This window comes from Schistosoma mansoni, chromosome 1 (genome assembly GCF_000237925.1).
Source record: "Schistosoma mansoni strain Puerto Rico chromosome 1, complete genome".
In the NCBI taxonomy this organism is placed as follows: Eukaryota; Metazoa; Platyhelminthes; class Trematoda; order Strigeidida; family Schistosomatidae; genus Schistosoma; species Schistosoma mansoni.
The window spans coordinates 60387309-60411067 of record NC_031495.1 but is presented as its reverse complement, the minus strand read 5'-3'; the positions used below and the strand labels follow the sequence as shown (position 1 = coordinate 60411067).

The window sequence follows — 23759 nt, the reverse complement described above, 5'->3', positions numbered from 1 at the left end:
TAGAAGTTAAGTGTTTGAATTTCTCACATGTGATTCACAGCTTGTCCTGTGCAGCTCGATGTTGATTGGTTCTTCTTGAACCATCCAGCTCAGAGAACAAACCCACATCAAAAAAAGTATAATGATGTGTATTTGTGATGTAATCTACTTATATCCTCATAAGTAGTATATAATGATGGTCAGACATATAATGTATTTTAGCAGAAGATCGATAAGGAAAGAACTGAAATGAAGCGCAGTTAGTAGGAAAATGCATAAACAATAAAATTAGAGACGATGAATTGATATTAACATAAGGAACAGTGAAGATTGAGACGATTGATTGGTAGTTTGCAAATTAAGTGTTTGCTGTATGTTTATCAGATCTTAATAAGATAGTTTGTAGTTTGTCCTTCAATGCATTCGATTATCCCCAATTGTGTTCTTGTTCACTACATATTAATCTTGTAAATAATCTCTTCAACGTTAACGTTCCTGTGTACCTATGGAAAATAAGCAAATGCTAAAACCTCTTTCGGCTAATAAGAATATTTTTAAAACAAAATCGTTTACAAAGTTCGAAAGCTAACACGATCATTTTCACATTGTGCAATTATCAAACTACCTGAATATTTACTAAGATAAACGTTTTATCAAGAGGCTTCTAGGCATCCGATATTCTCGGTATCAAACAAAAGATTTTCGCCCCCGAATGCCCTGTTTCGGCCGAGAATGGGGAGTGTCTGCTCTACCTCTCGAAATACTCTCACACGGCCACGCGTATACAGCCTCTGTCACGGACGTCCTACTCACTGCCTTCTCGGAGCACTACTGTTGTATACGAAATCGAGAGGATGAAAAGCGAATGTCTTGCGATTTAACCGGGTCGGTGGACACGGCGAGTCCACCTATGGGAGTTGGAAAACCCTGATTCAAAACCAATCGTGCACATGGGCTTCAGTATCCAGAGAGAACAAATGACGTATGAACTAATCGTTGGTCACTGGCTACCATGGGACTGCATCCCCTCACGATTCTCCACTGTCTTGTGGATCAGACCTTTAGGTCGAAGGCTCCGGTTGTGGCCTCCTAAGAAAACCACCTGCTTCGGTTTCGGCACCCGGGCAGTACCACAGCCCATACACAAATCAAATAATTTTTGTGTTGCGCATGTGTATCTGGTTTAAGTACATAGTTACATTAGTGAAAGTATTGGCGATCCATGGTTTCTAGATCGATAAAATTGTTAGTCAGGAACCTCTTCCATCTACAACCATTTGAAACTGTATTGTACATCGAAATAGTCTGAAGGTCAAGAGCCGTACTTCCAATTTTTGCACTTAGATATGGATTTCATCCAAGATCTTCGTCAATCAGAAGCCAAAAGGCCAAGTCCATCTATCTTGGAAATATTTGATGTTCTGTGTAATAATGAGGGAGGGGACTGTTTCGAAAATCCAGTCGGTAAGTATTATGTAGTAGTCCCCAATTGGGCCCGGGAAACCCCCGAAATTTTTTTGGGGAGGGTTGTGCCATTTCCCCAAAATTTCCTATAGCGGCTTCACCAGAATTTTCCCCAAAATGGTGTTCATGGATCCCCAAAACGGTATTCTTGCGTCCTAGACTTGAGTACTGCATACAAGCGGCTAGCTCCTGTCTAAAAATGACAGTGAGCCTTTAGAAAAGATTCAGAGAACATCAACTAAGCTAATTCCCTTAGTAGCGGAGCTTTTGTATCATATTCGACTGGGAAAACTTAACTTATCCTTATTGTCATACTGAAGAACTAGAGGTGACTTGATTACTGTTTTCAAATTACTTCGTGATAAATTTGCATCTGATATGTCTTCATTTTTCTTGTCTTCTAAAACAGAGGACTTATAAGGGCACTCCAGAAAATTTCACAAGCCCAGAACAAATTACTTGTCAGCTGACTATCGACTTTCCCATCGAATTATCAACGGATGGGATTCATTACCTCAACACGTAGTTGATGCTCCGTCTGTCTACTCTTTCAAAATAAAGTTGGATCAACTAAGGGACCACCATTGCCAGGGCTAACAAAAGCCATCTAGCTATTTTGCCTGTCATGGGGGAAATAATGCATAATTTCGGCTTATGGATCCGATTTGAAGCTTGATACGCTCAATCTCCCGATTCTATGGTAATTTGGGAATTTCCTTATGAGATAGGCGAAATTCTCCTAATACCTATGCATATTTTGTAATCTTGAAGGTTTCTTTAAGCTCAGTCGAAATTTTGAGAAATACGCAACTGAATTTCCAATGCGGTTTCTACTAAGTTTCTCCAGAGTTGGAAGGTTGGGTACCTTCTATATATGCATATTTATGTTCTTTAAAGAGTATATATCCGCCTAACGAATCCATATGTATAGATGTATCGTCTGTTTTAGCAGATAGCTTTGGCTGGGCTCTGATAAGCGAATAATTTTTGCATAACCATTGGCTAAGTCGATTACGCTAGATCCATAGACTAACTCGAGTCTGTCACATTAAAATAGTCAACCCTAGAAATAAATCTGGTGAACCAGTATTTAATGCCGAAAACCAGTCTGAATCAATATTTACTCGAATTTAATTCATAGACTTTTGGTGATTGATGTAATATTAAGATCTAATTATACATTCCGTTGCTTAGCTTCTCTTTGTGATCCCAATGTAACTCGCTGAGCATAGGTTTTGACTGTATTTTGCGTAAAAGTAGATGATGCCACCAGACTGGTATAGGTAGGACAGTGTTAGGGCGTGTGACCTAATAGTTAAGACTCGAGTGCATGGAACACTCAACTACCACTAGTAGATCTAACTTAATCGATATCCTATTATTTTGGAGTAATCTACTTTCTATATCAAGCCGATAGAATAAAACAATGTAAACACAGCTTTGTATATAGATTTACTTCACAAGTAAAGCAGGGGGTTCTGAAAAACCGCCGTTTCTTAACCTTCACGGAATATCAGGGGTTGGCTTGGTTTTATACCTAGATGTTTATGTACTATGTTCCTACCCATTGACGTCTTCAGAAATACACATAACGGAACTGATTGTAATCGTATCTTGTGACAAAAGTAAAGTCTGACTACATCGACTGAGAGCTCTTGTAGCTGCGTATTGGATTAATAGGCATAATAAGTCTGTAGTGTCGGTTGCTATGTCAAGCCCATAGCTTATTCTAGCTTCCGGACAGGCCAATTTATTCATTCTTCATAAGTCACATCTGGACCTTGTTGATTATCCGCGTATCAACCTTGACTGTTTTTATGTAAGCGTGTGTGCATTTCGTATCCTACTCATTACATGTCCCTAGCTTCTTTTTGTTCTGACTATAAATATAGATTAACGCACAATTAAATCGAGTTGGCTTACATGCCTTCTTCACCACGTGTCATTTCGCTTTGTCTCTCTGATTATCTGTTCTGATCAACGATTGTACAAAATATGCGTATTCAAAACTTAATTCTCGTATTTGACTTATTTTAATCCCATTATTCACTAACGCGAGTTAAGTTGATAATTATACTCGAGGATTGGTGATATGTATATTTCGATAGCAATCAGCATACAATCCAACTGGAGTCAGATCTTTGGCCACAAGTCCATAAACTTAGTAAAGGCTACTTACTCGGATGGTCACTGAGTACTGTCATCGAAATCGATAACGTTAAATAGTACTCGTGGCGGCTTATTTTTTGATACCACGGGTTCGCCCCTAAAAATAATGACTTGGCTGATTTTTCACTGATTGGTCTATCTAGAGATTCACTAGTCGGATAGAAGTACGCGGGTAATATAGTTTTGTCTAGTTTGATCATAAAGAGTAAAGTAGTCGGGCGTGCTGGCCATGTCAATTATCTGGAAAGTCTCATTAGCTCTGGTTAGTCGATAACTTACAAACTATCAACAGGGTTTCACTAAACTTATTCAGCTCTTACCAGCTTGTACTGTCGTTTCCTTAGATATGTTGTAATAGCTGCCATAGAATTTTGGTTAGAAGGAACCTAGGATTGCCCTGACCAATCAATGTTATCAGTCCGTCTCTCTATTTACAGCAAGTCTACCGTATCTGTAAGTGCTAACTGTCCGCTTGGGGTCCCCATGATAAGAATGTTCATTAACAGTGTCTCTTAAATGTGTTACTGTAGCTCAGGTTCATCCTTTCTATGCTATTTTTATGTGATGGCCAAAGATTGGGCCTAACAGTTAGGTCTTAGTTGATTGGAGAATGAGTGACCTACAAGCTAATTTCCTCCAATCGCTTATGATATTTCACTATGCTTATTTTGTGTTCACCTTTTCATATAAGCATGTTATTTCATTACATGATAAACTATTCTTCTGGCTGGTGTTCCTGTCCTTGATTTCTAATCATTCAGAGGCCTAAGTCAATAGTACAATCTCGTGGGCACCCACCTCTCAGTCACATATCTTTCCCCCCATCTTTCGATTATTAGTCTATTCATATAATTTCAACAGGCGAAATTCCGTCTCATCAAGTTACAGAAAGTCTCCTGCAGAACACCCCTAAATACTGGCTTTGATTATTATTTTATATTTTATTCCTCTAGTTCGTTCCTTCTTTCCTAACCATATGTTTTATGTTTAATCCTTCTACTACATCTAGTTCCTTACTATATGTCACTGGCTTCCTCTCGCTGTTTATCCAAGTTGTAAATACTTAAGCTGATTCACATTTGTCCCATGTTCTAGGTTATTTATAACAGATTAATTGTTGTTCAGTTTTAAAAAAACATGGGTAGGTCAGGTAAGTTGTGAATCAAAATCAACTAAAATATTCGCACTATGGGTTGTGCTTTCAAACTGTTGTTTTAAAACATGTTTTTTCTAATTGACGCATGTATAGATCAAGAAAACAGTGGTAGTCACATAAAATCGGAGTTAATCCAAAAAGATATCAATATCAAAGACTAAATGACACGTCTGAGAATCAGTCACAGTTATAAAAATAAACTAATCCTATCTTCCTCTAAACCTCAAGATTTTTATTTGTGTATGTTTATTTCCTCTGTTCATGTCAATTCTGAGACGAGGCATAGGAGTAAAAAAAAGTGATAATTGCTCTTTATCCCAACATGTTGGTTTTATAACTAGCACTGTATTAACTGTTAGAGTTTCCTTAAGTTTTACTAGCAACTATTTAACACCTAACTACCTAGAAGCATCAGACTAATCTAAGTTAACATAAGATGGATGCTTACTGCCCCCATTTAAAGAGTACTTTAAACAGTATAGTTGAGTTATGACTCAATCATTTTAGCTTCTATTTATATTAGGTTCCCATCTGTAGTTACAAAGAATCAGATGGTCCATTGGTAAAGCACCACACGTCTAGAAATCAATTTCGCTTAATGAATTCATTCCAGTATGAAATTAATCTACAAAACATATGTCTACTTCCTTTTTTCTACTGCTTATTGGCTGATTTTTTGTCATGTGATGTGACATGTTAAGACACTAGCGTGCCGACACCACTTTCTACGAATTTATTGTATGCTGTAGTTTTAAAGTACTCAGCTTTTGTAAACTGCATTACCAAGGTTTGACTTGATAATTTCAAATAAATTGAGCATTGTGTATATTATTACTAATAGAAAATAATGTATTTGTAATATCCCGATGGGTAAAAAAATTAAATTTTTAAATCTGCTGCACGCCCGGAACCTGTCCGCCTGGTAATCCCAAATTCGTAGCTGAGATGCTCCTTTGCTGATAAAGTGTGAAAACCATGTAATCCCCTTCAACTGGCCGACGCTGTAGAGGAGGCTCCATGCCGCACTATTTCTCGAGCTATTGGCCAGCGTCTTCTCATACTCGTGAACGCACACCCTTCTATTTTCACTAGTGGATCGTGTAACGTCCCCAGAAGCTATCGCCTCGACTGTACTGGTCCATTTATGAGGCCTAATTGCCGCTCGTACGCCATAATACTTAGAATACCCATCAGTAAAGTCGATTTATTAGTGATCGACTTCCACTCGCACCGAGCGCGTTTCTCCAACGTGAACCCAGGCATCCACCGGCGGTCTTATCATCGAACCGGCGTGGTACTTTTGAGTATCTAACGAACCTTGGTACGATACTCCCAGACGTTGAGACCTACTACGATGAGACCGATGGGGCTGACGCCATTTTATCTAACGTTCTCCCCTAGTAGTGTCCCATGTGATACCCACCTCTTACTTCTTCTCGCCGAAGCAATTATATTTTTGTGACCCTGTAGATATATAACAGCATTTGGCCCATTGTTGTTTATAACCCCTTGGAAAAGGCCCCGCACCGGTAAAATAAAATTGGGAGGACAGAAAGAGGCTTTTCAGGGCAATTGGAGAAGGTTTTTTATTTGAGGGGGACTTCCCCAGGGGATCTCCCGGTGAAGAACCGGGGGGTTTGAGGTGCTAGACAATCCGTTTGGTTTCCTTAAAAAAAGCCGCGTCTCGTGAAGTGTAAGGCCAATTGTTAATGGATATTTTGTGGCTCCCTTGCGTTGCTTCAGTATGGTGTGTAATACTCAGGAGAATGTGAGGTCTGAAACCTAAGGGAAACTTCGGGCTTTCAAAAAAGGAACGGTTGCGGCTACCTATCGCATTTTGAATGTGCTTACGTACACCGTCCGGAATGTATCCAACGGCGTACGAGGGTTCTGGAATGGCTACTGCCTCCGGACTCGTTTCGCAGATTGTGTGATCAGACTATTTACCAAGGGCGGTCCCCTAGTTCATCAGTGATATGCAGCTATTCATGGATCTTGTTCCGTCTCCATAGATTAATCGGACGCCTCTTAGAACTGGTTATGGTGCTCGACCGTAAGTGCTATATAGATGTGACTTCACGTCAGACCGTCAGAAAATTTAGAAATTCAATTTTCCTACTCAATGGGACATTACAGAAATATTGTTTTTATTCACATTAAGTCTTTTTTCCATTTACAATGTCGGCAGATCTTATTGTTATTTAGTTCATCGTCTTATATATTGCATTTAAAGTGCAAAAGTGAACCTCTGTTTTTGCTTTTTGGTAGTTTCAGATCGAATTGTCAAGATGGTCAATTCAGCAAGCAAAAGACGTCTTGGTAAATTAGACACATTTATGGTGCTCGAATATCTCTGGTATTCCGATTCCTTTCTAACTGACACATCTTTTGTGTAGTTCAAGAAGTGTGCCTCCAGTGTCTGTTCTCACTGCTCTATTATTCATTGAGAAACTTGTAGTGGCCGATCCTTATTCCTCTTTATTGACTGAAGTTACAGCAGTTGATCTTTTTGCTGTATCAATGGTTAGTGAAATGTGATATAATTCTTTTTAACTTCTTCAAGGTAGTTGCATCTAAATATTTACATGACGATGATACGGACCATGGAATGTACAATGCAGAATGGGCAGATGAATTTGATATGGAACTCAAAGAGTTGAATGAACTTGAAGTCAAATTCATTTCCGCTCTTAATTGGGAGTTTTTTGTAACTAGAGCACAAATACTCCAATTCGGTCTTGAGATCGGGGTCTTCCGTCAGAATACCAAGTGTGATTCATTTAGCGACAAACCTGAGTTCAATGTATATTCTATGTTGTCACATATTTCCCAACTTTTTTTGAAGTATTCTAGGCACCGTACTTCACCCGAAATTAAGAGAGTAAGCAAAGTGAGTTTTTGTTTTCGCACGAACTGTAAAAGGTGTCCTGTTATTTATCAAGTGAAATATGATGTAGTGTAAATTCGAATATTTATAGTAGCCAGATAGCTCTGAATCTGCATACTTCTTAATTTACATCAAGTCACGTGTGTGCAGTTAAATTGATCAACTATCTTGAATTACTCAGAGTCAGTGTTACGCTAGTTTTTATTTACCGGGATTATGGACTTCGACCAAAAGTTAACCAACAGGGAAGATGTTACATTTCGTGTATGGCTATAATGGTCAGCATTAAAAATTCGTCTTAAACCGATAAAGAGACTAACTAGTTGAATGCTTGTGTCTGTTATGATCAGTCTCAATTGTTTGAGAAGTAATAAGAGACTATTATTAATATCCGATGAATTTAAGGTGTAAAATACATTCATTTTGCAGCTTTTAGTTTAACTCACCCATTCTTGTGTTGGTAAAGTTATCAAGAAGTTCTGTTTGTCTGACCGTCATCTGTTTAATTGCACTTTTAAACCGTAGTCGTTTTACTTTCAGATTCTATTAGTTTTGGTGCTCGCTTATTTGGGTATAGACCAATTTTCTCAATGTTCTTTGGAGACAAAATACGCCGATCAAAATCAAACAGATCTTTCTACAGTCGTTGCAGATCAGTGTCTATATAATGTATTGTCAAATATGACTCAGTCAGACGAACTAACAAATGTCAATAGTCAAAATATTGAAGTATGTGCAAAAGACTTGGCATGCAGGTATCATAGTCAGCATGAATCTGTATCTTACTCGTATTCTAAAGAAACTGATCCGACTATACGAATGATAGGCTGTCCAACATGAAAGTTTACTCAATTATCTAATTCCGTAAATATTTTCACTCAGTAAATCTTAATATTTTTCACTATTCAGGTACTCCAAGATTCTCATTGGTGCTAACATTTTTATTAATTTAATGCCAATTTTCATCAGTTGTGTATATAAAGAAAATGGTTTGAATGTATTCTTCCTTCCATGCTTGTTTTCGATCGTTTTTAATGACTAATCTTAGCAAGTTATGTCAAATACTAAATGAATGGGACGATTTTGTTGCTATCATCTGTTTTGTTTTTAAGGCACAAACAAGAGTGTCGTCATTATTACTAGTCCTAATGAACGAACACTCAAGTGGGCGCAACCAATTGTATTTTAGTACGAAATTACAGAGTATCTTGGTTAAAGTATAAGAGCCATACATAGAATACTCTATTTTCAAATTTCCATCATTCGTCCTCCACATTCTGTATGATTCTTCCAGTCCATAATTCCTGCCTATCTCTTCAACTTTATTTTCTTAGCCTTCTGTTGCCCGGTTTTTCACTTCCGATTAGTGTTACACACTACTTATGTCCGTCGACATAAGTAGCATACATCTCACCCGCTCCCCCCACTAAGAAATCGGTATGACCAGAAATTCGTAATCATATTGAAAATGAAATTTTTTGTGACATTGATCGCTACCCAGTGATCAATCAACTGTAAATCTCTAGTCATCAGTTTTGACCGTTTTCGGGACTGACAGTTAATGTAGTGCATAATTTAATTACAGTCAATGAGCCATATGACCATTACTTGCCTTCAAAATTAAAGTTTTATTCTGCACCTTGGTTATGGTGTCACCACTTTCTATGGAAAAGTAACTAAAATCCGAATATGTAAGCGTAATTGGTTACTGAGTCGCCGAATCCGGTCTAAACGAATTGTAGTTTGTTGACATTAGAAGACCTATTACAAGGCATCTTTTCTCCACCATCCTATCCCCTCAGATTTCTCACTTTGTTCTGTTATAAGCTGTTTCTTCAAGTATTACTGTATATTCCCATAGTCTCGGTATTAACAATGAGCATATAATGTTGTTTTAAAACCTTTATCCATGGTTCTAAGAATAATTACTTGAATATATGCTAATATTAGTTCGTGAAAGAATACTGCAAATCAAACAAATTCCTCACAAACCCACCTATGTAAATAATAATTACGTGCCCACTGGGGACCACTTCTTACCTTCATCTTCCGATGAACCGTGTGAGAGCGTGATTTTTAGAATTAACCAAGTTAAACATGCGGATTACTCCTTTATGACATTGAATGGTAGTCGCACTGGATCACCGACCAACCGAAGCTGGAAAATGTAGGTCATTAGTATTTAGTTAGTGGCAGGATGGTGTCTCAATGGACACAAAACCTATAGTTTGCGGTTTTGTTTTAGCATGGACAGTTGGGAACGTAGACGAAGTAGGTGCTGAAAGCTTTCTATTTTGTATTTTTGTCGAAAATTACAAGTCGCCACATTTTAGCGGTTCAAGTAGATAATTTTATGTTGACTTTCGGACCCAACGGTTGGCAGATACATCGAGGACTTAGGGATTCGGAACTAGTGTTCCAATGATCTTTGTAAACAGAAGAATACACGAACCAGAAAACATCAAAAATACTGGCCGCTGTACTCAGTGTATCTAAAATAATCAGTTCCGTAGTCGCTTAACGTCTAACTGCAGCCCCCATTTGTACTAGTTTGGCTGGGCGCGGGAATAAAGAGTCGGTTGTAGTACTTATCGCCAATAAATGTTTAATTAATTACTTGAGTGTTCTACCCTTAACTCTCGTCATGTTTCAGTTTGTATGAAACGTATAAAAGACTTACTTGTAAAGAACAGGTCATTCCCCATTTAGATAGTGAATATACCGATTACGCCACCAACCTCATCAGATAACCCAATATCGTCACGTGCATAACACCCCAACAATCGTCGTTTCGTAACAACGGGACTGTCTTCCATTCGCTGAACATGATTTTACTATGTAAATGTATGGATGCCTCCTAGGTTTGTGTGAGGTGGGTCCTGGCGCAAGTACGTCAGTTAAGGTTAGCACAGCAATGATGAAAGCCTCTCTACTGACATCCTGAGGGCAGTTCTGACTTCTTCAGATTGTATCTAAGCACAGCTAGGAAAACGGAAGCAGAAAAACTAGTGGGGTATATGCATCTCTACATGCGTATTTGGAGCAGATAGACATGAAGCCCCCAAATGCCCTGGTACGGCCGAGGGTGAGGAGAGTCCGCTATCCCTCTCGAAATGCTCTCACATGGCCACGCGTATATAGCCACTGCCAGGGAAGTTCTACTCATTGCCTTTTCGTGGCATTACTGTTATTTACGAAATTGAGAGGACGAAAATCGAATGTCCGGCGCTTTAACCGGGTTAGTGGATGTGGAGGATCCATCTAGGGGAGTTGGAAAACCCTGATTTCAAACCAATGGTGCACATGAGCTCCAGTATCCTAAGGAAACCAATGGCGTATGAATCGATCGCTGGTCATCGGTTACCATGGGACTGCATCTCCTTACGATGGTTCACTGTCTTGTGGATCAGATCTTTAAGTCAAAGGCTCCGGGTGTGGCCCTCTAAGAAAACCACCTGTTTCGGTTTGGGCACCTGGGCAGTATCACAGCCCTCACACAAATCTCATTCGATTTGTGTGGCGCATATGTATATGGTGCTTTCTTGTACCAATATTTATGTGTTAAAATAAATAAATCTACGAGCAGCTTCTACTGTAATTGAATTAAAATTAGGTTTATTTGTCATTGAGTATCCCAGAAATGTAGAGTTAAACAGACACAGCAGCTAAGGATTTGCGCTTCCAGATTTTAAAATACATAGATTAGCCGCGACTGCGGTTTATGCAACTATATTTCAAAAATTTATGGTGATTTATTCTGTACAACCAAATATCACAGTAACTTTAGCTAGTGGACTATCATTGTTTGCATGTTGTTTTTTATTTGTCTTTCTTTCTCCTGACGGAAGTTTAACTGGTTGATCTTACGTATCTTTCGTCGCAGTTGGCGGTGTTCCTTGATAGTGGCTTTACGTAAGCGCTTTTGTTCCATAGACTCTCCCTTTTCTCTCACTAGTAACCCAGGGTCTAGTGGTTTTGAAAATTCAATAATGCCATCGTTGTTTTGAGAACCTCCCTTTGTGGATGACTTCTTTATCGTCTTACTAGAGCTGGGCATTGTTAGATGGTTTTGCTTCATAACATACAAGTTCGAATTACCTATTAAAAAGTACATAATCAAAAATAGAGCTAAAAAGTAGTTATAGCTAAAACTATATGAAACAAGGATGATGATTATTTCTTTATATCCACACCTTGAATGACTTTAACTGATCACAAATTCAGTTAGAAGTCACTATCAACATAGAACCTGGCACAAATGTCCATTAGCCAAAGTTTTCATATTTATTTATTTATTTAAACACATATACGTTGGTACAAAAGGGCACCAGATACATATGCGCCACACAAAATAATGAAAGTAGGAAGAGAAGGGATGAAAAGATAAGGCAGACTGAAATGTACAACCAGAAGACTCTTTCAGTTAAGAAAGTTAGAACCACTCTTTATGTAGAAAGTAAAAGAAGGTTGCAGCAGGATCGCCACTGGCTTCTATTCTGAGCCATATCTAATAACGTCTCTAGCCACTGTGTTGCACCATCTCTCGGACCCCAGCCCCCAAATGCCCTGGTACGGCTGAGAGTGGGGAGAGTCCACTCTCCCTCTCGAAATGCTCTCACATGGCCACGCGAATATATAGCCTCTGACAGGGAAGTCCTACTCACTGCCTTCTCGTGGCAGGGGTGTTGTTTACGAAAGTGAGAGGACGAAAAGCGAATGTCCGGCACTTTAACCGGGTTGGTGGACACGGAGGGTCCACCTAGGGGAGTTGGAAAACCCTGATTCCAAACCAATGGTGCACATGGGCTCCAGTATCCTGATGGAACGAATAGCGAATGAACCTGCTGTTGGTCAACGGCTACCATGGGACTGCATCTCCTCACGATGCTCCACTGCCTTGTGGATCAGACCTTTAGGTCAAAGGCTCGGGGTGTGGCCCCCTAAGAAAACCACCTGCTTCGGTTTGGGCACCCGAGCAGTATCACAGCCCACACACAAATAAATGAAATGATGAAAGTTTTCATAGCACATTAGCAAACAAGATGAACAGCAAAGGAGTTGAAATAATGAGACCAGTGATAATGAAACAGACTAAACATTAAATAGTATGGTTAGTGAAAACCGAATAAAAAGGTATGGAGGAATACGGGAAATCTAAAGGAAGATAAAGAGGGGATGGATTTCCGTCACTGTGACCGATTCCGAGCCATACCACCTGATATCTTCAGTTACTGAGGTGGTTATCGAGAGGAATCTGGTTGCAGATAGTGTGTGTAGGACAGATTTTAACGCAGACCAATCCTGAAACATTTTACATTTGGAGGGAAACATTCTTAAAATGCCAGCATCGTTGTTCAAGGCAATCAAGAGACTTTTGTTAACATCTACACCACATAAGACTGTCCTCTGCGCACTCGAAGTCGATAAACAAACCTCCTGGTAGGAGACCAAGTCCTGATAAGTTGTTTGAAAATGTCATTTTCAGGAGAACATCGACCACCTGTTGAAGGAGATTGTGTCTTAAGAAGTGAATTAACATATTGAAAGTTTTGTATACAGACAACTCAGGCAGAGTGAGAGGATACACTACATCTCTCTATTTTTTCAATTCCAGCAGCCGGGGTTAGGCAGTTTCTTAGTCTCATCATTCTTCTCCAACTTTGCTACTGGCAAAATTCTGAAGACCGCTCTGATGAAAGTGTGTGGTGGGAGTCTCGATCTGTTACCTGTAGTAAAACTTGATTACACTAATGACACCGTATTTATGTGCGATGATGATACCACATTGATTTACTACCCTTCTCTCCTTTATTTTCACGGTTTTATAGCTTTATTTTTGAAGTATTTCGGTGGCTTACTTTGTCAGAATTTATTTGCTTAGGTGAATATATCAAGCTAAATGAATCAAAATCCTGAGGACTAAAGGTTGATTTATCAAACCATGAATTCATATGTACATTCACGGTGTAAAACCATAAATTAGACATAATGTCCACTATGTCTTACTTAATCTTTTTATATTTTTTGCATAGGGAATTTGTGAAGATTGTTGAATTTGTACTTTGTATCATTTTAGTTAGGTAGTCAGAAAGCACTGGACATTTACTTAGTTTTATTATAGGTGTCCTCATCAATGGGCGTCCACGACACCACAAAATATCCAACTCAGGACCTTCTAGCCTCTCGGCGAGCTCTTAACTTTTCTGCCAATGAGTTAGCATTCAGTAACCTACATTTCCAACTTCGGTCAACTCACGATCATCATCCAGTGCAATCGGTGATATTTGTCCCACACCTAGCAGTTTTTCAAAATGTTATATCAGCGCTAATAAATGTTAACCCACCAACTCATATCCGTAACTAGTGTATTTTCTTAAAGTGAAACGCTTCTTTGGTACTGTTTGCATCACAAAAACGCATCCAAACTAATAAAAATAAGAAAAATGCTTACTATTAGAACATGACATGGTCATTCGTTCAGTGTTTTCTCCGTCATATGTGGAATCGCTTCCACTGTCTTCTTGTTGATCCACTCCACTTAATTCGAAGCTTTTTTTAATTGTTATGGCTTTTAGATCATCATCAAAATCCGTACGGTCTTGTTTTACGTCCCTTAAATGAATAAAATGAGGATTTGAGGTGACAAAGTTACTCTGATAATATATCTGCATATAAGTGTATATGTGCATACCACCTGACCAACTAAGATATAACTGTTAACTCTATAGACAATTTGTTCAGATTTTTCCGATGTATAAAAATTAAGTAATTAGGGTGGAGTGTCTGTTTCTTTCGTCGATGAAGCAATCTTACACCTAATTTCTACCCTACGTATGAATAAGTAAGCATTGTACAATTAAATACTCTACATCTTCCTGTCGAAAACAATTATGTTACTGGGTAACTGGACCCAAACTTATATATTAGGCGTCAAGTTACATTTATGAGGGAACTAGAGATATAACCTGACGGCTGAAACCAAAGTAAATGGGACGCACTTTTAAACCATAACTATCAATAGATGATTGTTTAAATCATTAAGCCACAGAGTTCCACTTCATGGACAGTAAGGCAATAATGTCGCTTTCACATACAAATCTAACCAGCTGCAGCAATAATAGAGGTGAATGGCAGTTTACAATTTTGTTTCATCATCGCGACCGCTTACTTTTTGGATTTTCATACATTAACAGCTATATTTTCCAAATAAACAACTTACTTTTTAGCGATCGCTATGTCACGACCAAGAGCATATTTCAAGCCTTCGCTCATCACCGATGTTCCAGAGACTAAAGACTGACTGCAACTTGACCGAGATCTGAATCGTAACATTAACTAAAGTCATAGTATGAGCAATCGAGTTTGTAAATTACCTTTTCGAACTCTTTATTCAAGGAGGTTGAGTCATCTGAGTAGTCATCGATTCCGTAATCCTTGGTAAACTGACCGGAGCTCGAAGTTGTGATGTCTTCTGAATTTTCGTTGGCACCGTAAAGAAAACGTTCCATGAGTGCAACTTTATCTTTAGAAACCCTTGAGATATCTGTTTCTGTTGCCTTTGCATTTAATGAATTGGTGTCCCCAGCCACTTTGGCGTTATCACTATCGATTTCTGAGGATTTTACACTGTGGCCACCTGCAAGTTCTACAAAGTTATCCTCTAATTCACTTCCCGTGTCGAAAGACTCGGCTTCTGAATCCATATTAAGGTCACTAATAATGTGCTCATCGTAATCAACTTCAGGTTCACGTATTCTAGATGAGTCAGAATGACTGGAAGCATTGCTGGCGCAATCTTCAGGTATTACAGATATAACCTGGAAATAAGGTATAGATGACTGTAAGACATGAGAATGGCTTGCGATATAAATTGTCTGAACAGCCTACTGAAGGTTAAAGAAGGATCATTTACGTGATCCTATGTAATCAAAATACATAGAACCTAAATCAGCATAAACTATGATGGGACCATAAAAACGATTTTTAAACGATTATAAGGTAACCTTGGTAGAGTTCAACCAGTTAACAAGCCCATAATAGAATCGCAAATCATTGAGACTAGGAAAAATCGTTAACATCGTAATTTAGGTTTGGGAATTGTTCACAGTTTCCACTGCGAACTGACATCAGCTGTAGAGCAAGGAATTTAATCGGTCATATAGATGAATGAATTTTAACTAGATATACAAGGACCATCATAAACCTGACTTGTTGGTCAGTGAAAAAGTATTTCACTCCTCCTCAGTTTCACAGTCAGAGTGTTTATAGGTTAAGAATGTGAAAACCTTTGCTTTTAAGATTAGCAGAAGCCATCTTATTTCCAAGAGCTACGTCAAAAGACTAAATTCTGGAACTTACATAAGCTTCTTTGGTATCAGCAGATTTGAGATGTTGCATGTAGTCGTAACCGTCATCAAAAAACACGCCATAGTTAAAATGAATGGGGACTCCTGGCAAAGGTTTCGACAATTCTTTTTCGACTGGCTTTAGTTCACACTGTTTGAAATCCTTTCTGTTGAATTTTTTCATCATGAAAGACCAGCTGATTTGTTAGCAAGAGCGAGATGGGACGAACGTGTAAGCTGAAATATTACTAAAATGACAGCCAATACAACCCCTCAAATGGACCACACCATTACCGTCACAGTTCTATTTGCCGCCATTCAAAGTAAAATTGTTCTGGACAGAATAGAGGAACCTTTCACTTGAAGGGCCTCTGTATCTAGCAACAGCGGATCACCGGTGCCGCCGGATAAGAAACTAGGTATATTTAAAGGTAAAACATAGAAAAGTCAATAAATTATAGCAGTTTAATGTCCTTATTCCTCAGTAATATGTCACGTTTTCTCTTGAAATACTCCAAGGAAGTTGCTTGGACTATCTCAGGAAGATCTTTGCCTCTATGATAAAAGATAAATGGTTCGTGTCAGTACTTTCTTTGTGAGCTCTAATGCCCGGTCAGACGCGCGCGCTATTTAAAAAGGACAGTGATATTGTTTCTCGTCGAGTTGAATTCACTGTTTTGATTGTGAATTACGCATCAAAACTACTGTTTACATTTTAATTGAGTTTATTTCAGTTAAAGTGATATTATACTTATATGTTTTGATCTTGCTTTTGTGTATTTACTGCATCAAAGCATTCTTGGTCGACTTTGGCTTGATTTATTTGATCAAGGTTTGAGATTTGTCTTACACATCGATTTGTCCACTATTTTAGTTAATTTTTAAGATGGTCGGCCCTGCTCACAAGATTGAACAGCCATATTGCTTATTCTCTGTAGAAGAAGGAATGCAATGTGATGAGTGAAAGAAGTGGTTCCATAAAATGTACACCCGCTTAAGTCCCATTGCCTACAAAAGGTGCTCAGAGCATAATTCTCATTGGCTCTGTATGTTTTGTTGTTCGAGCAAAACATTACTCATTCAAGAAGCAATTAGCATTTCGGCATCAGCTAAAAAAAGGTTGATGAGGGCTGTATCGGTAACATGGATATTGATAACGAAGAATGTGTCGGTGTCGTAAGTGCTCTCATGGCATGTGCCATACACCCAACAGTGTAACACAAAATAGAGATTTCTACCCCGAAACAATTAATGAGCGATACACCCTTTGATATTGGTGGCCAAGTTGCTACAGCAGCGACTGATCATCCGTGTAGAACTAATATCGTCCTGAGTAGTTCTAATCTGGATGCTGAGACTGATGGGAAATAGATGACGCGAAAACGTAGAAGTGAAGGAAAGATAGACAAAGAAAGCCTACGTTTAGTTGTTAAGTCTTTCTTGGACTCACATTTTGCGTGTCAGATTACTCCGTTAAAGTCAGGAAGTAAGACAATATTTAGCCCTATCATATATAGGGAAGTTTTGGCCCCATCAAACATTGTTGTGAGTCACTCGCTCGACTCACACGACACGGTTACAAGGAAAGCTAACGGTAAGATACCAGCAGTTAACTGGTAGGATCTGACATTGCGATCGAAAGCCGTGAACATGACTTTTAGAGAAGTTAAACACGTTCCTAATTTAATTATTTGGAATCTAGAAGAGTCGAAAGACAATGACCCTGCTAAAGGGCACGCACACGATCTGCAGTTAGTGGACGTTGTCATCAGAAATGTGCTGCCCGAAGAGGTTTCAGGGATACATATCACGAAAGGAATAAGACTCGGTAAATGGGTTGGAGGCGAGACCCAACAAAGAAGGATCTTGAAGTTAGTACTCGGGAATTTCGAGGAAGGAGACGTAATATTGACGAACGCATACAAAACTTGTGATTCACGTATTCGTATTCGACCAGATCGGCCGTTTGAGGATCGGATCAAGTGCAAGAATGCCCTTACAGAGTTAAGAACTCGAAAGCTGAATGGCGAAAAGAACCTTACGATTAAAAATTTTCGAGTAGTCAGGTCTTGAAAGCCAATGCTTCCGAGACCTGTATGGGTAAAACGTATGATTACCAAAACACCTTAAATGTGTGCTACACGAATGTCCGTAGTCATCGAAATAAAATTTCCGAGCTAAGTTTGGTGGTGATGGATTAAATCCTGAGGATACAGCTGGTATTCTAGTTTCACAACTAGCGGCCAGTAGTACCTTCTATATTCGAAACCTTCTTACGCCCGATAGAAATCAGAAGTCAGACGAGAAGAGGTAGGAAAGATATATTTGATACGTTACCAATATATCGAGAGGCGTTCGTTCTTAGCTAACTATTGAAACGTAGGATCTGTGTCCCACGCTGAGTTGAAACGTGATCTGGTACAGATGCATGACCGAAAGCCTTCAGTTAAACAAGTCCACTTAAACAACGTGGTCAGCATCCAATGTCGAACACTTAATGAGCTATTGATTTTGGGGAATTATTTACAGCTACAATCTCGATATAACTGTTGTCACATAAACTTGACTGATTGCAGATATAAACTGTTCTCTCACCATTTCAGGCTACATCTGTATCAGAAGTGATAGAGTTATAAGTCGAAAGGGAGGAGGCATAATGTTATATATTAGAGACAACTTTCGCATACAATCGATCATATCGGAGGCGCATGTTAGTGGTACATGTGAGGTAGCATGTTGCACAATTAGGTCCAGAAACGGGCTAGTCACTATAGGAGGGATATATCGTAGTCCGTGTTGTCTTGCTGACGACTTTATCATAAGACACATCTATTCATGAAGTAAAGCAAATTGTTATCTCATCATCGGGGACTTCAACTCACCACATATCAACTGGATAGAGCTCACACCTTCAGGTGGGGGTTTCGAAAGCGACCTTTTATCGACAATTATTCAGTGTGCATTCGTACAAGGAATCGTAAAACCGACACATATTGACTTAGAACATGGTCCGCTATTGCTAGAGCTTGTCCTCACACACCACTGTGAAGATATCGTCGTTATTCAACACCTTCCCCCACAGGTGAATAGTGACGACGTTGTACTTTCCATTAAGTTCCGGACACATGGCATAGAATTTGCATCTGTTGCACCCCGTCCTAACACCTGGAGAGCTAATATTCCGGAAATCAGAGACTGTGCTATCCCGATTGACTGGTTGATCAATGCGAATGGATCAATCGAAGACGAATGGAGTAAGTTTAAGGCTACATTCGAGTCCGTAACACAACCGTTTATCCCATGGTCGACACGTAAGCTATCACATTCCCCTCCATGGACTAATAAGGAAACCCGGAAGTTGTTGAAGAGTAGGAAACAATTTTTGTCAACAGGACAGGCATCATTTAAGTGCGAATATAAAAATCCCAGAATATATGTAAAAAGACCATAGCTAAATCCCGTACCATTCACGAACGACAGATGGCATATGATAGCCGTACCTGTCCGAAGTGACTGTTTTCGTACGTTAAACGGCAAACAAAACGTAGTGATGGTATTCCCGCGTTACTGTTACACGAAAATTCAGATTTACTAGCTGAATCTGATTTAGCGAAAGCTGAGACTTTTTCAAACTATTTTAGTGAAGTCTACTCTACATGTAGTGTTACAACTACTTGTCCCAATTACACCGAGATATCAGCCATAGGATCTGTACATGTGACTAAGGAAGCTGTTTTTCCATTGATAACTAGCCCCAAACCTTGTAGGTTACCGGGCCCCGACGGGATACATCCACGCTTTCTGTCGCCGCTTGCGGACATTATTTCAAAACCGCTCGTGACGCTCTTCAACATGTCTTTTTCATTCGCCCAATTCCCTAGAGACTGGAAAGACTCTATAGTCAGTCCTATATTTAAGGATTGTCAGAGAAGGATCGTATCTAACTGCCGGCCTGTCAGCCTAACCAGCATAGTCGTTAAGTTGCTTGAAAAGATAGTTCGGGTTAAGTTATTGAGTCAGATAGATTCGTACAATCTGTTAACTCCCGAGCAACATGGATTTCGTAACAGGCGTTCATGTTTGACTAACTTACTTATTGCGAGAGAGGACTGGACAGGAGCCCTATATAACGGCCTGTCTATCGGTGTGATGTTCACAGATTTTAGAGAGGCGTTTGACAAGGTTTCACAGTGAGGTCATATGTAGAAGCTCTCGAGCTTTGGAATAACAGGTCCTATACAGGAATGGATAGGAAACTTCTTACGTGACCGCAAACAGAGAGTGAGGGTCAGTGGAACGCTATCCGAATGGAAGCCGGTCAAAAGTTGTGTACCCCAAAGCACCCTCTTAGGCCCTCTACTTTCACTTATTTATGTTAATGAATTACCTCCACTGCTTTAGTCGTCGACATTATTGTTTGCGAATGGTGTCAAAGTCTGGAGAACAATAAGAAGTGAGGCTGATCATTTTCATCTTCAAGCTGACTTAGACGAATTAGTTATATAGGCTCATGGTTGGGGCTTGGAAGTTAATTCCAGGAAGAGCGTGATCATGCACATCGGACACGGCAATCATTACCATTATACCATTAATGGTACATCTCTTGCACACGTTCAAAAACATAAAGACTTAAGAGTAATAATAAGTCACGACTTGAAAGCTACTACTCACTGCAACGCAGCTGTTTCCAAAGGTTATCGTGCGCTATGGTCACTTCGCCGAGCATTCAAATGCTTTGACGAGGAGATGTTTCAAATTTTATATCCCACTTATGTAAGACCACACTTGGAGTAATGTATTCAAGCAGGTAGCCCATGTCTGATAAAGGATGCTAACTCAATTGAACTTCTCCAGTGTGTAGGGACAAAATTGGTGAAGGGTCCTTCTAAACTTCCTTACGATGAGCGTTTAAAACGTCTAAACCTTTTCCCTTTGTCTTATCTTAGGACACGAGGTGACCTTATAATGGCATTTCGTATCTTTAATTATGATTTGGGTGTTAATATGTCTTATCTTTATGCTCCCTTTAGCACTTATAATCTCCGAAGTTATATTAAGAAGGTTCACAAACCACAATCTAATAAACTAAAGGCGAGGCCGTTTTTCCCATCGAATGGTCAATGACTGGAACGCCTTACCCGAACTACTGGTATCAGCCCCATCAGGAAACACTTTCAAGGAGAAACTGGACCTTCAATGGAAGGAAATCTGTCAGGATCAACACAAGTTTACCAACCTACTATCCGTATTACTGAAGACCGAAGACTAATTATCCAACTGCAGTTGCACACAAAACTGCCAGAAGTAGGTTTTCATAGAAGGGAAACCTGTGAATACGGTTGAAGTAGACTCAATTCGTAAACTGTTCCTGCAGTATTTTGTAATTTTTCATGATTCTATTCAATGAATAGTGGCACTGAAGAATTTTTTCTAGTTTGACTTTCTGTTTCCCTTCTCCTTGTCCCGCTGATTACCGTTCGCTACATACACGTATTCGCATACACACCTTTCTCTGACATTGTCGGCTACTGTTTTCTAACTATTTACTGAAAATTGGCCGTCGATTTGCCTAGTCCTGTCTTTTTCCTCTGGCTTTTTTGTGTCTCTGCAAAACTTAATCCGTTGGTGTGTTGAAATTCCGTAATTTATGCGGTCCCCTAAATTTATGCACCAATGCCTTGACTCGCTTTTGTTTTCTCGTTCCTTGCCACTGCTACTACTGCTCAAGTTATTGTATTCTTTCTGTATACCTGCGTGCTTTATGTGATAAACTGTTAGTAGGTTTTGTTTGGAGTAATTTCTTATATATATCAGATACCAGCATAAGTGTTTTTTGGCTGAAATCAATTTTGGTGCCACCTTGGACTTTCTAACTGTCTTATATTTGTTCCTAAGTGTTATTCGTGATGTAATAGATAACTACGAAAGAAATCGGTCTTCATTTTCTTGTTCCCTTCAGTACTATGGATAACCCTCTTCTGTAAACGAGTCAAACCAATACTGACTACTCAGTTATGGATACCTGTGGTATATTCGAAAGGATTATGAGACTCACTTACCCGACAACCTGGGACTGAGTCATAGATCCTATCGATCTATTGGGGAAGGTTTGCTACAGAATATATAACAGTATTAGATCACTTGGGCGCATTACACGGTGTGAAATGAGGTCGAGCAATTAAGAACCGGAAATCCGCTGTGAGGATGTTGTGTGTGTCCGTTGTTTTGGCCATAAAAGGAAGGTGGAGTTCTATGGTCAGAGAGTGAAACGGTAAATAACGATTGTCATGCTAACTTCTTTATGGATCACTACTTATCGGTTGCCAGGCCGCGTTTCGTCTGCGATTTGATCTCAACCAGTACATAATGGCTTCGTCCAAGACGATCCACAAACATCCTTGCAATAAAAAGTATCTAACAAATGGTGTGTGGTTCAGAAGACCAAGCAATGATCGTAAGCGAGCTGTTATACTGAGTGATCGTGATCAAGCTGTTAAATGTTTCATGACTTGTCTACTTTCTACGTTATATTTATTCCGGAAGTCTGTTTATAGCTAGACAAACAAGTAGTTTAATGTGATAATATCTATGTTTGTGTGTGTCTGTCTGTGTATGAATATTACTCTTTTTCTCGTATCATTCCATTTGTAGATCCAGTGTTTAGCACTTCCTGGAACACCATTGATTTCGATAAGACTCGTCGCAACACTTGAACTATCGTTAACATAGTAAGTTCCCTTATGCCTTCCAAACTAACATTTGAGTCCTGCTTGGTTAATATCCCTATTCTGTATTTCAAAAAATCGATGTTCAGCTGTGGTCTTTGTTATTTTTTATGGGTAGAATCAAGGGTTGAACGAAAACTTGTGTGTAGTGGAAGCGATTATGAGACTAAAATGAAAGTTTAGCCTGCTTTTTAGAATATTTGGAGGTGCCGTTTGTACGGTCTTCCGTAAACAGTTCCACAGTCACATAATTCTGAAGATGAAACAGTTTGCAAGAAGATCTGTGAAGGCTCACTCCTGTTCTATTATAAATAGACAAATAGTAGCTTCAGTCAAAAATGTAGTATGAGTAAACAAACAAATTACATGTTTTTAGGCAAAAGACAAGTTACATAACTGTGATTTACTAATATCATGAACATTAGTTAAAGATTAGTTTAACTATTACAACCTGTCCTTAATTCTGTATTGTAAAGCTTTAATTCGTTTGCTTTCATTTATGCGTTCTTATACATTTGCGTCATGTTTCACGGCAAATTACTCAAGGAAATTCAATGTATGACAAAATAACACTGTTAGTAGTTTCACAGATTTTCAATGTTCTATCACAGACAGTTTCATTTAATTAGGACGTAGAACACTCCTTTTCAATGATTTGAGAATCCAATACCGGTCTTTTCCTGATTTCGAAGCTTAAACACATTAGCAGAAATAAATAAATTGAGCAACTCTTGCTAAACTTACTTGCTTCAACACTCCCTTCAAGTACCATTATTGTATTGATGAAACTGAATTACAAAACAACCAAGTATACTCAACTAAACAGACGTAATTATTGTTTTATTTGAATGCACATGTTGCTTAAAATAGCTGACTATATGTAATTAAGGATATAAACCCCAAGAATAATCTATAAGCTAATAAGAATTATCTAAGGAAGACAAGTAATGTTATTTAGAGACTAAAGGCCACAATCATTTAGACATCAAAGCATAGCTTGCGACACGATAAACTTTTCCCCAGTGATATTATTC

At 39.0% G+C, this 23759-nt stretch overlaps 2 protein-coding genes across 2 annotated transcripts; one reads left to right on the top strand and one right to left on the bottom strand.

The window, feature by feature from the left end:
- The first annotated feature begins 1275 nt into the window (after nt 1–1275).
- Nucleotides 1276–8749, top strand: Smp_040280 (hypothetical protein). The gene is made up of 5 exons (XM_018795070.1): nt 1276–1443; nt 7037–7124; nt 7165–7291; nt 7332–7658; nt 8196–8749. The coding sequence occupies exons 1-5, from the start codon at nt 1326–1328 to the stop codon at nt 8493–8495; spliced, it is 960 nt and encodes a 319-aa protein (XP_018649419.1). The 5' UTR covers nt 1276–1325; the 3' UTR covers nt 8496–8749.
- Nucleotides 8750–11359: 2610 nt separating this feature from the next.
- Nucleotides 11360–16306, bottom strand: Smp_040270 (hypothetical protein). Its single transcript, XM_018795069.1, has 5 exons — nt 16014–16306; nt 15029–15472; nt 14875–14990; nt 14107–14267; nt 11360–11753 (listed from the first exon to the last, which is right to left on the bottom strand). Exons 1-5 carry the CDS (start codon nt 16185–16187, stop codon nt 11443–11445), a joined length of 1206 nt encoding a protein of 401 aa, XP_018649418.1. The 5' UTR covers nt 16188–16306; the 3' UTR covers nt 11360–11442.
- Between the last annotated feature and the right edge of the window lie 7453 nt (nt 16307–23759).

Coding starts and splice junctions, on each gene's coding strand:
- Smp_040280 (XM_018795070.1), top strand. CDS start 1,326: ATGGATTTCATCCAAGATCTTCGTCAATCAGAAGCCAAAAGGCCAAGT. Junction 1,444..7,036: donor CTGTTTCGAAAATCCAGTCG/GTAAGTATTATG, acceptor GCTTTTTGGTAG/TTTCAGATCGAATTGTCAAG. Junction 7,125..7,164: donor ATGGTGCTCGAATATCTCTG/GTATTCCGATTC, acceptor TCTTTTGTGTAG/TTCAAGAAGTGTGCCTCCAG.
- Smp_040270 (XM_018795069.1), bottom strand. CDS start 16,187: ATGATGAAAAAATTCAACAGAAAGGATTTCAAACAGTGTGAACTAAAG. Junction 15,473..16,013: donor CTGATACCAAAGAAGCTTAT/GTAAGTTCCAGA, acceptor CCTTATTTCCAG/GTTATATCTGTAATACCTGA. Junction 14,268..14,874: donor GACATAGCGATCGCTAAAAA/GTAAGTTGTTTA, acceptor TATTCATTTAAG/GGACGTAAAACAAGACCGTA.